This window comes from Thunnus albacares, chromosome 19, assembly GCF_914725855.1.
Source record: "Thunnus albacares chromosome 19, fThuAlb1.1, whole genome shotgun sequence".
NCBI classification, from domain to species: domain Eukaryota; kingdom Metazoa; phylum Chordata; class Actinopteri; order Scombriformes; family Scombridae; genus Thunnus; species Thunnus albacares.
The window spans coordinates 8,463,893-8,476,272 of record NC_058124.1 but is presented as its reverse complement, the minus strand read 5'-3'; the positions used below and the strand labels follow the sequence as shown (position 1 = coordinate 8,476,272).

Genomic DNA, 12,380 nt, shown 5'->3' with positions numbered 1-12,380 from the left:
ATGATATCAGTTACTTGCTTTGTATCTTACAGCTGCAAAAGCTGATGGCAAAATAAGTACATAATGTAGAGTTGTAAGGTGCATAAGTGCCACGCACTGCTTATTTTCTTCGTTTTCGGGTGAGAAAAATGTTGTCAACTTTGGAAACTCAGTTTGCACCATAATACATCCATGATGCACACCCCTGCAAATAATCATTGCAAAGCATGATAGACAGACATGTTAACTACCAAATCAAAAGTTTTGCTTTATGTTGCATTCACCTTGCCTATGCATTTAAATATGGAAAGTCTCAATAATCTGTCAAATGAGGGTTCTGAAAAGTAAGAGTTTAACATTTTGAACCAGACATTTACAGTAAGACATGCTGGAGAAGTTTAGTCATCTTACTAAACATCCTTCTGATTTAGTTAATTAAAAAATGAAAGAATTTACCATCAGTTTCACTTTCATTATAATACACCACAGTGTTCTGGATAAACATTGGGAATTTTATAAGGAGAAACAATGAGAATGTGATCCAATTACAAAAACATTTTTCATTTCGCAGGCAACAAATGGACAAAGATTTTATGTTATTTGAAGAGTTGATTACTTAAAATAAAAAGAAATGGATCCTCTCAAAAACAAACTGGACAACTGTACCAAAATCTATATATGGCACCACAAATAGAAATGATGTGAAAACCTAATTGCTGTCTTTGTATCAAGACTTTTACTGTATCCATGTGTCCGGGTCATTCTCGTTGCTGCAGTCCGTGGAAGACTGAAGCTGCTCAGGGAAGGATTGGTCCCCAGTTGGAGCCTCCAGCCCGGCCCGGAGGAGTGAATCTCTCCGCTGAGCTCTGCGGCTGTAGCCCAGCCTCTTCAAGGTCCGCAGGGTGGTTGCGTGTGAGATAGGCTTTTCTCCGCTGCAGTTGTACAGAGCCTGGATCTGTGCGCTCGTAGCCTGGCTGTTCGCCTCCACCACTCTCTCCATCCTCCTCTCACCATTCTCGTCGACGAGACGTTTTCTCCCACAGGATCCCCGGTGACTCGAGGTCTTCTGCTTCTCACGCCATTCCCTGTAAACTCGAGATACTGCAGTCTTTGAAAATCCCAACAAGTTGACTGTTTCCGAGATGCTGCAGCCGGCGCGCCTGGCACCCACTATCATGCCCCGCTCAAACTCACTTAAATCTGGCGACTTCCCCATGTGTCACAGTCTAGTCCAACAGGCGGGTGGGAAGCGCCGCAGATCCCCGATTTCTGCTGAAAACAAAGCTCAAGCTCAAATCATAAATAATATTCTTCTTCTATTCTGTATTTGGGGCATTAGATCGACGAATGCTTGTCGCCCTCTTCAGTTGGCTTTGTGATTTCTTGCATTTTCTGACAATTTTTGCTCACCTATGTGTTAAACAATCAGAAAAAAAACAGTTGTGCAATCCTTGCAAACAGCACTCACAAACACACATACTGAGGATAAAGCAATGGTAGAGATCCGCCATTTTTTGGCACAGATTTATTGCCAGTTATTACACACACGTGGAGGTGTAGCACAAACATGTTTCTTAGTAGTGCTTCTCTTATTAATAAGATGGATACAAAATACAAAATCAATTGATTTTTTCTCTTTTATGTGCCCTTTTCACACAAGAATTATCTAATTTAGAAAGTTTCTGGGACCTGTAGAAAAAATGTCTAGCTTTGGTTTTTCCACAACGTGTATGGTTGAAATGAAGAGGAAAGAGTACATCACCATCAACATGCAACTGTGTACATGTGATTTATTTTTTATAAAACCTTATATGAAACTTGGGCTAACAAAATTGACTACAAATATGTCTATACGTGTAAGGCTTTTCCACTGTGATTGAGGCAAGATATTCATTGAAAAACTTTTTTCAATTTTTTGAGAAATGTTATAGAAAGTTAAGAAAATTATTGAGATTATATGAATGTCAACAGTATCCTGAGACAGCTAATATTACATGGCTAACAATGGAACCCAGCTTTTATCCTTGCAGTAAATTACCTGAGGGAATGTGGTCAGCCATGAAATGCTGATCTTTCTGTGAGCTCTGACAGCATATCAAATCATTTTTTGACCCTGGCATTAAAACCTTATTGTTAACTTCATTTACAATTCAACACACATACATCAAGTATATATTTTATCAGAGATCAGTGTAACAGTCATGCTCATTGACCTAAAACTACTGTCCTTATTTTGTTATGACTGTCTAGTGTTAGGCTACTCCCTCCAGTTTCAGTGTCCAGGCATTTCCAGGCGATACTGGCATAGTAGGCAAGATGACCATCAGCCCAGTTGTTTGTGTCACTGGAGCCCACTTCAGTGGTACATCAGGATAGTCCAAAAGTGTTACCTGTGAATGCAAAAGATGATGTGTGTACAGTTTATGATTATGTCAAATTAGGGTGACTGTAATTAACTTTATAGGCATAAAGGTGTAAGGCTTACTCTTGTGGCCTTAGATGTCCTGGGTGTTGTGAGTTGAAGTGTTTGTTTAGGTGGCCAACCAAGGATAATGGCATTAACTGTACTATTTTTGGCAGTATACCTGTGATGGGAGCAAACAGTTGTAAGAAGCAAACTACTACAGGATTTACATTATTTTGCAACATAATTAAATGACTTTAAAATACAATCCCACCAGACTTGGACTGTGCTGTTCTCTGTCTGGACCCTCCAGGGTTTGGAAGCATAGATGGCCTCCCCATTGATCCCCAACCAGGCACCGAGTCCCCTCAGCCTCTCCTCAAACACTGGAGCAATCATACCATCTGCCATTGGCCCGATATTCAGCAGGTAGTTTCCTCCCATTGCCACCACATACACCATGTCCTGAGGAAAGGAAATCAGATGAACGTGAGCTCACTAAGTATTAAATCACAACATGGCTGTAGATGACCTACTATAACCTCCCACCTTTATGATGGACGGCAGGTCCATGAGTTCGCTGAGCTGCATGTCTCTCCGGTAGCCCCAGGAACGGGTGTCAATGGACTGGCATTTCTCCCATTTGTGGTGTGGAAGTTTACCTGGTGTGTACCTGTCAGCACAGTTGTAGTAGCCTCCGTGTTTGCAGTAGCAGCCCTTACCCCACCTGTCATTGGTAACCACCACATCCTACAGAAACATAAGAGTAAGCCCACATCACGCCAGACATGATGAAGTAGATTTTTGCCCTTTTGCAAACTGCAAACCCTTTTACCTTGACTGGGCTGTCATTGTAGAGCCAGGCCAGGAACTGGGTGGAGTTCCAGTAGGTATCCGGTGCCTCCCAGTCCCCATCAGACCAGATAAGATCCGGTTTGTATGTCATCACAAGGTTCACTAACTCTGGAAGAGTCTTATGGGCAACAAAATTCTGAGTCTTGAATCCGGAGGCTTGATCCAACAAGAAAAGCGGGTGGTACCATTCATATAGCGAGTGGTAGAGACCCAAACGCAATGACCTGTTGAACAAGAATGGTGTTTCACTCTACTTTTATGTCACCCATTGTGATTATAAACTGATGAAAACTTTCACTATTTCAGATTTAAAGAATTCACGCTGGCTTACTAAATTTAACAAATCCACAGAGATTAGTAATAAAGGTTGAAAAAGCTGGATTTTTATAAACGTTAGAAAACAGAATCATTCTCCTGATCAGTCACCTCTTTCTGACAGCTGCAGCCAGTTCTCCCACCAGGTCCCGGTGAGGACCCACATCCCCTGAGTTCCAGTTCCATGAGTCTGCCGAGGGCCAGTTTGTGAAACCTTCATGGTGTTTGGACGTGAATACCACATACCTGTAAAGTCAATCACATACACATAAATGCCCACAAACATTTCAGGATCAAGGAAATGAGCAGATATTCTGTCAAAAATGACTAAGTGCCTAGAACAAGTAAGAGACACACAGATTCTTCTATCTACTATAATACTGCATTCTGATTATTATACTCTTGATAACACTGTGACTGCAAGCCTTATACAAGACACTTTGCAGGTGGCTGTGACTAAGCAAACAGTGCCAACAAAAGGGACGTGCTGTAGTCAAAAAAAAACAAATAGGTTTGTGCACATTTTATGGCGCTATGCAAACACCTGTTGATACAGGAAGAGAGCTGGTGACCATACCTGGCTCCAGAGTCTTGGAAAATATCTGCCCAGTTTTCCGGGTCAAAAAATTCTGCGCGAAACTCGGGCGCAAAATCCGTGTATTTAAAGCCCGGCGGATAGTTTTTCTGCATGAACTCGACTTCTTCTGCTCGTTTTTTGGACTGCCACCAGTACCAGAACCACTCACTATACTGACCAAAGCCAGGGACCGAGAATACCCCCCAGTGAACGAAAACCCCGATTTTAGCTTCGTCGAACCACCGGGGAAGGGGTCTGGCATCCAGACTGGTCCAGTTGGCTGTGTACCGCGCTGCGCATCCAGGTCCCATCATCAGAAGAGGAAATGAACATATCACAGTGAGAATACATGTAGGTCGCATTCGAAGCGACATGATGACTCATGAATAAAACTGTCCCGATGAAGAAGCTCTTACTACTTGAATATAGTCACACGCAACAGGTGAGTCCACCTTTACTAGTGGCGACAACAAGCATAAAACACCTCTGCATACTTTTATGGGAAGGGCAAACAGTGTAGTCGCCATCTGGTGGCTCAGTTGCTACAACAAGGAGAAATGGCTTTTTTAAAAAAACTATATCGTCCGTCCTATGTAAAATTGACTCAGTTACACATTTTCTGCAACTCCAATAAAAAATAAATCAGAACAAACGTTTTGATTTAAAACTTTATAATTTATAAGGTAGTCTGTTGCTCCATATTGCAAAAGCCTGTGAATTCACTTACTAATGGCAGACTTTAGATATCTAGTGTGGGCTCATACACTAGAGGGCATAAACAGCTTTTTCACATTATAATACTGCAGGTTGATGAACTACAGCAAGGAGATGTACATACTGTATATCATAAGATTAACACATATCTGCAAGTGAAAAGCAAATGCACATACGCAATTTAGATTAAGGCCATTTATTGCAACATTATCCACAATGGCCCTGTTATAACCCTAAAGCTTATTTTATCTGTGAACTGTCACCATTTTGGATAAAACAAAACATGTAAAATCAAGCTACTGTTTTTACCCTCTGTATAATCCAAAAAAACTAGAAAGTACAAAGTAAGTAAACTAGAAACTACTGTTGTGACAGGCAAATCATTTCTATATACACAGTACATATAGAGAAATTATGTGCAAAGATGTGAACATGACATTAAAGACCATATTTATGATTAAAAAAACATGAAATCTGCTTGCTCCTGATGTCAAAAGGTTTGGATTTTCTGGTTATGAATGCATCAATAAATAAATTAATCATACAGTAATAATTTAATAGCAATAACAGTATGGCCACAGTTGGAAACAGAACAGCAGAAGCAGTTCAAGGAATGGTTTTCTTCTCAGAGTACAGTGGACTTCAGATTCACAGTGTGTGACCTACATCAGTACAGACAGCCAGCTGCCTTTCAAGCATCTGTTTCTCCACTAAGTCCTCCACTCTGCCGACCTCCACCTCGTCTACATCATCCATAAAGCTGGACCAATCTGTACCCCCGTCTGCACGGTCCATGGGCTCCGGTTGGCTGGCAGGGTGAACAGGGGCAGAATCGTCATGTGTGGTGGTCACACAGTTGCAGCTGTCGCAGATGCCGAAGCGCCGGAGTCCTGGGGAAACACTCGATCCTGTGAAGGTTCGCCTGCAGCTCTTGCATGATACCGACCAGTAGTGTCTGTGGACCTGTCAATGGTCAACAAAAACAGATAGCAGTATAAATCATTTTGCACAGGAAAGACCGAATTTTTATTTATTATAGGTGAGGAAAAACAACATACCAGGGGCCATAAAAATAGAAAATTCTGCTTGTTATACTTACTTCACTATACACAAAACACAATCAACAGGGGGAACCAAAACAGCAGCTAATTACTGGTTACAACAAACTGTTAACATTACTGGTTCCAACTGGTTTTGTACTAACCAATTTAGCTTAACTATGTATTAATTACTGTTCTCATGCAACCACGACAACAGGATTTAGTCTGTAAATTACAACACTAGAACAAATAATTACCCTTTTACAATTTCACACAACAATAAACAATAAAATCTAAAATAAAAGCAGGTTAAAAAAGAAAACAAGTGAATTCCTTTTCTGTTGATTTGTCATTTGATCCCATCATCTCAGCTCAGCAAAAACAGTCTTTGGTCTTGTGCATGTCTGATTTTAAAAAAAAAACAACCTTTATGCCCTTATCCAGGAATTCCTTGCTTTTGTCTTGTATTTTGTAAATACCACAGGTCTAATTTGCCATCAAAAGACCCAGCACTGATTACAACTGACAAAGAGAATTAATAATAATAGTAATATTTGGACAAAAAACAGAAGACCAAGACAGGGTTTTTTGTTGAACAGGGTACATCATAAACAGGCTACATTTACAGAATAGATGGAATTAAGAAGCACAAATTATCACAAAAGGGCATATTAGTAGTTGTGTAATTCCTTCTTTAATTGACTTTTGTAATCAGCCACTACTTTTGACTTTGAAGCCTACAAAGCAAAGTTAGATGGTGTGTTATTATCGAAATTAGGCTGATTATCTTGCAGTCTAAGCCACACTGAGTTCTTACACTGAGGGCGTGGCTGCGAAGGTGCTCCTGCCTTGTGAACCTCTTGCCACACATGGGACAGGGGAAGGGCCTCTCTCCTGTGTGACAACGAATGTGTCTCTTCATGATTCCTTTCTGCTTGGCAGTGTATGGGCAATACGGGCACTTGTGGAGTTTCACTGGCACTACTAAGCCATCACCTGCAGGGGGCGAGAGAGGCCAACAGTTCAGATTTACTTTAACAGGAGAGCGCTGCAAAATGTGAAGCCTTACTTCTCTATTTGACAATCTACTGAATGAAATATAGTATTAGTTTCAAAATGTATTTTTAAGCTTACAAGGAAATATGTAACCTCGGGTCATTTAATGGAATGGCATACAATCAGTTCACCTAGTTGATCTTGCCAGTTACCTGTGTCCTCTCCAAGCCAATCAGATTGGATCTCCATGATGGATGATCCCATATACCCCAAACCTTCATCCATTCTGCCTCCTCCTGTGCTGCTACCTAGTCCTTGGGTAAAGCGCTGCCCCACTCGGTCCCCCAGAGAACTGGGGCCTTCCCCTCTGGCCAGCATCTCCATCAGCTGCCTGGCATTAAAGGAAGGGCTGTATCCCAATGGGGAGCGCTCGTTGGAGGGGGAGGGACTTGGGGGAAGTAGCCTGCTATGATGGGGATTATGGAGCGAAGGCCCAGGATATGAGGTGAGGTCTTTGGTGTCAGGGGACTCCATAAGTTCCTCATCAGGGTCATACTCTATCTTTGGGTTCACTAACTCTGGGGTCAAAGCAGAGGATGAGGAAGATGAGAGGTTAGTCTGATCCAAGTGCCCCTTCTGTCCTTCACTCCCAGATGCAAACTCCTCCCTGGAATGGTAGTCGCGGTCCATGTCCCTGCTGGTGCCTGGAGGGGTGGTGACAGGGAGAGACAAGGGGGTTCTAGCTGAAGTAGCAGACTCCGGACCCAAATCCAACCCTCTATCTGCCTCTGCAACCTGTGAATGAGGCTGCGCAGCCCCTGCTCCACTGGAGATAGCTGCAGGAGGAGTGCCACTATCTGCAGGACCCATCCTTTCATCCTGTACCTGGTTCTCCTTCTCTGTGTTACTCTCTTTGTCCTTGTTGCATATTTCCAAAGATGAGCGGATGTATCCTTTACAAAAGTTCACCAGATCAGTCATCTGCAGGTAGCTGGCTGCTGACATCACCTCAATGACATTACTCCTGTTCAGGGCCAAGCGGCCAGAATAAAGGAAGTCCAGGATAATAGAGAAGGCATCAGCTGTAACAATGTCCAGCGATGCTGTGCTGTAGCGCTGTCCATTATCCTGAAAAGAGATCAACGCAGTTAGTTCAGGACTTACTTTACATGAAAATATGAATTGTGGTGTTTAGAGAGCAGACTTTTTTTTTTTTTTTTTAATAATTTAATAACTCTTTAATCTGGTTTCCTTTGCAAGCCTTTAACGATAATGAAATTTATGAGATGATATTTAGAGTATGGATTCATCTTGCAGCAGTGGCTTTCCTGATATAACAGATCTGTAAATTCTAATAATACTACATATATTTTTGTTGACCAGTTCATTAGATTTCACATCTAATCATATGTTATCTTCAGATATCATGCCCAAAATCACACTTGGGGGGGGTGGGGGGTGGGAGCATGAGCAAACACTAATGTAAGCTTCTCCTACCTGCAGATAGTGAACCAGAAGAGCCCGAAAGTAGCCACTCCCTGCAAACAGCACATTACGATGGGCCTTGAAGACACGGCCCTCTACAAGGATGCTGCAGTCACAGAAGAAGTCCCGCTTACGCTGCTCATTGAGCTCAAAAAGCAGTTTGGGCAGGTAGCAAGGCACATCCATGTCTACACCTCAGTACACCTGTCAGGAGAGAGTGAAAAGAGAGATGCCACTTTGTGAAGGAAACAACAAAAGAGCCTAATATTGGATTGTTTGGTCCTGTAGTTCCAAACTTTTAATCCAAAATAAACCAACCACCATAAGAGAGAGAGAAAAAAAACCTCTGACGCCTCAATTTTGTTACTGATGTTTCCATCAAGTGTCACATCACCATCACCATGTTTTATACAATAAGACAGATAATCAGTATAGATTTTTTTCAGATTTTATTGTTCAAGAGGCAACCACATATTACACATAAACAACATTATTGTTAAGTAGTTATTATGGTACCAGATCAAAATAGGTTTCATGTAAAGGACTGAAAGCTTCATCAATGATTTAATGTGCATTGATGTGCATTAAGTCACTGCTGATTAAATATAAAAGCAGACACACGTTTGACAGACGACATAATATGAAAAGTTAACTGTCAAATAGCTCTACTTTGTGTTTACTTACAAGCTAGCTTGTGTTGCTAGCGCTAAGTAGCTAGCTGGCGATACTTTGTTAAAGAAAACAGAACTAACACCACAGGCTGCACTTTACAAAGCACGTATACTCGCCAAGAGGTATAAAAAATCATATAATACCGTCTCACCTGTCTAATTACGCGTCTGAAAGTGACAAAACCTTTAACAGAATACAACGATAGAGACTTGCAGGGCTCATTGTGCCATTGTCTACATTGGCCAACAACTTCCGCTTTCAGCAAACAATGACGTTTTTCATGTGTCCAATCAGAGGGCGAAGGAGGTGTGGCCTATAGCCAAACTCACGTGAGTGTAAATGACTCACTGTTGTTTAATAAAGTTCAGAAATTAATCTTGAAAGTCAGGATAACAGATCGCAGGCACTAAATTATAATTACAATTTGGTCTAAATTAAAGTATATAATTTTATATTAGAAAATGTCAGTGTCCTTATCTTGTGGTTAGATTACAAATCATAGAAAAGTCTCAAATCTTGCTCAGTTTATACTAACTCTGATGCTATCTCCTGTGGTATGATCCTCCTGTAATATTATATGTTAACAATATTTTATAACAGAGGTCAGCGATTAGGTTCAACTGCATAAGCCAGATTTTTCAGGATTTTCATTGGAGGGTCGTTAACCAGCACAGTGGAAACACAGGGCCATGTGTTTTGTTCATTTATTTTTATTTTTCCTATTAGTAAGCAAAGGCTAGCAACTTATTTTAATACTTATTTGACTAAAAGTGACTCATATGTGAATCTATGTTCTGTGTTGCACTTGGAGACCAGAGACATACTGTATTGGTTATCCACACACGATAAACAGCGGCCTGCTCCTGTGGTTGACTGAAAATTCTGTTGTTGTCGACTTACAAAAAATGGCATCAACGCACCATTTCTGTAAAAAATAATTGTAATTAAAACAGTGTTAGAATTCACACATTAAAAATTTCAGGGAGCCAAATATTTGTGCTGGAGGACCGGATTTGGCCCACGGGCCACTATTTGTCTACCACTGTTTTATAGGATTATCAAATTATATTTGGTAAGGGATACAGAGGAGCCTGCATTTTGCATTTTATCTGCATCTGTGTGTTATGGTATGTTATGAAATGATAGCATAACCCTGGTGCATGGTAATATTAATTGTACACAGCATGCCAACGTTTACTTGAGCAAGACTGAACCACAAATTAATTAAATTAAAAGAGAGTTTAAACACTGTGATCAACAATATGCAAGTGCTTATTTCCAGCAGGCTAAATAAACTCACACTAGTCAGCTGCAATGCCATTGTAAATCTCTAAAATATGGATAAAATAGACAGATTACCCTTTAATTTGGCCCCAATGACATACCTCTAGCAGGAATGAACATATATGACATTTTCATGACAGACGAACAACAAACTAATTAGCTGGTTGGAAAAGAGATCCAATAACAGCATATGGACTAAAGAAAAAAAATCACAATATAAAACACTGCATTAATACATTATGTGGAAAAGAATAAAATGTTTTATTACTGAGCAGCTAAAATACAAGTAGGCTATATTAATCCCATTTAGATATATAAAAGATGGTAATTGAGTTTGGGGTTTTTTTTCACTTTAGATTTGATAATATTTGAGTTATGTCTGTTATTCCTCATTCCAGCTCATTGATAGTGATGATGACAATGATGATGTTGCTGTGTGGAACCAACCTCAAAGTGTTGCCCCCCTTTTCATACCAAGTCCAGCATGCCGCTGCACAACCGCAGGCTGCTCGCGCCTGCCTAAATTGTCTGCTCAAGAATACTTGTTTATTTGCCTTCCATTTCAGAGAAAAAATAGTTCCCTTTTTTATTTTCGGACATAGGAGGAGTAAACAAGTAGTTCGTTCAGTGCTGCGCCACACCCTCTCAGCACAATCCACAGCTCTTAGAAGTGTTTTTTACACTGATGGGTGCCGACCAGGCGACTTATTTGTTTCAGATATTTTCCCATGGCAAACAGGACGAATACAAAGGCTTCGTGGTGGCCTGGAGAAACCACAGGGTAGGCGTACACGAGCCTCCATACTCACCCTCTTTTGAAAATGAAATTTATGGCACCTCATAAAAACTCTATTCATGCTTATAAGCACTAAATATAAACTAGTATAAACCAGAGGGTTTGACTCAGTCCTTGTAAACCTGACCTGATGGAGCGTTGTGTCCGGCTGAAGGCAGGCCAACCGTCAGTTGACCCAGCTGCCCAGCCCTAACACAAGTCCATCCCAAAACAAAGCAAAGTTGGGTTGAGCTCTGAGGTAGCTCTGGTTGCTGACCTTCTTTTCGCTCTGACTCAGGGAAACACAAGGCCTTTGTTTTGATCATCTGTTGACACAAGGGCAGGAAACTCCCTCTCCACAGACCTTTCACAGCCAAGCAATCACACTGGGCTTTCTACAATACTGCCCTATCTGTGTGGCAATTTAATGCTAGTTTACACCCTGCAACTGTTTAGGAACAAATAATATGCATGATTTATGATGTGTTTTGGCTCATGCCTGTGATTATGATGCTGTATGATTTACTGATCAAAACCTAGTCTAAAGAGTAAATAGATGTAAGAATGGCTGTTATGTAAGGCTGCATCCAGATTTGGGACCTCACTCATTGTGTGTGTTAGCCACTCTGAGACCCACGGCTGGCACAGAGGGCTCCAGCAGCACCCCTCTAGGTCCCTGTGGTCTGTGCCTCAGCACATAACAGCCACTTAGGCCGGCATTTTCCCAGGCTGAGACAACACACCACGGTGGCAGCGCGAGCCACAGAGAGGGCCTGATTAAAGACTAGGGACAATGGAGGGAGAGAGAGCCGGGGACCGTGGTGGCATTTTCCATCTCTGCCGCTGTCTCCTGGGGGGACGAAGTATGTGCCGTGAAACGTTTGAATTATCCCAGAATCTCTGGAATTCAGACAGAGGCACCGCGGAGAGGACCCTCGACCGGGGATCAAAGAGCTTTGAAAGGAGTGCGGTGGACTGGTGGTGAAGTCGAGTACATAAGGGAGTATGTGTGTGTGCGTGTGCATGGCTGTGTGTGTCAGAAAACTGACTTGAAAAAGATAAAGACAATGTTTGAATTTGAATCATATTTTCTTTTATGGCTACATGTCTAAATATGTTTTCAAAAAAGCCATGTTTGACTTCTGAAGAGGCAGTGATCACTGGGCAATGAAATACAGGCATGTGGTGTGTTTATGTATGTGTGTGTGTTTTGCTGTCCTTTTATCCCTCATGGGATCAGATAATGCAATCATAGCCAATCATTGGGAGTCTAATACAGCGGGC

At 41.5% G+C, this 12,380-nt stretch overlaps 2 protein-coding genes across 2 annotated transcripts; both read right to left on the bottom strand.

Moving 5' to 3' along the window:
* Positions 1–1,737: 1,737 nt before the first annotated feature.
* Positions 1,738–4,717, bottom strand: LOC122970197 (tissue alpha-L-fucosidase-like). Its single transcript, XM_044336268.1, has 7 exons — positions 4,131–4,717; positions 3,665–3,799; positions 3,219–3,462; positions 2,933–3,133; positions 2,658–2,848; positions 2,465–2,564; positions 1,738–2,369 (listed from the first exon to the last, which is right to left on the bottom strand). Exons 1-7 carry the CDS (start codon positions 4,502–4,504, stop codon positions 2,232–2,234), a joined length of 1,383 nt encoding a protein of 460 aa, XP_044192203.1. The 5' UTR covers positions 4,505–4,717; the 3' UTR covers positions 1,738–2,231.
* Positions 4,718–5,024: 307 nt separating this feature from the next.
* On the bottom strand, positions 5,025–9,306 carry zbtb8b (zinc finger and BTB domain containing 8B). Its single transcript, XM_044336267.1, has 5 exons — positions 9,189–9,306; positions 8,378–8,569; positions 7,093–8,008; positions 6,702–6,880; positions 5,025–5,807 (listed from the first exon to the last, which is right to left on the bottom strand). The coding sequence occupies exons 2-5, from the start codon at positions 8,549–8,551 to the stop codon at positions 5,493–5,495; spliced, it is 1,584 nt and encodes a 527-aa protein (XP_044192202.1). The 5' UTR covers positions 8,552–8,569; positions 9,189–9,306; the 3' UTR covers positions 5,025–5,492.
* Positions 9,307–12,380: the final 3,074 nt, after the last annotated feature.

Excerpts from the sequence above, each read along its gene's own strand:
- zbtb8b (XM_044336267.1), bottom strand. The coding sequence starts at position 8,551 with ATGGATGTGCCTTGCTACCTGCCCAAACTGCTTTTTGAGCTCAATGAG. Across the intron at positions 8,009-8,377 it reads TTCTGGTTCACTATCTGCAG|GATAATGGACAGCGCTACAG; the intron begins GTAGGAGAAGCT and ends ATCTCTTTTCAG. Across the intron at positions 6,881-7,092 it reads TTGGCTTGGAGAGGACACAG|GTGATGGCTTAGTAGTGCCA; the intron begins GTAACTGGCAAG and ends CGCCCCCTGCAG.
- LOC122970197 (XM_044336268.1), bottom strand. The coding sequence starts at position 4,504 with ATGTCGCTTCGAATGCGACCTACATGTATTCTCACTGTGATATGTTCA. Across the intron at positions 3,463-3,664 it reads GCTGCAGCTGTCAGAAAGAG|GTCATTGCGTTTGGGTCTCT; the intron begins GTGACTGATCAG and ends CTTGTTCAACAG. Across the intron at positions 2,849-2,932 it reads ACCTGCCGTCCATCATAAAG|GACATGGTGTATGTGGTGGC; the intron begins GTGGGAGGTTAT and ends TCCTTTCCTCAG.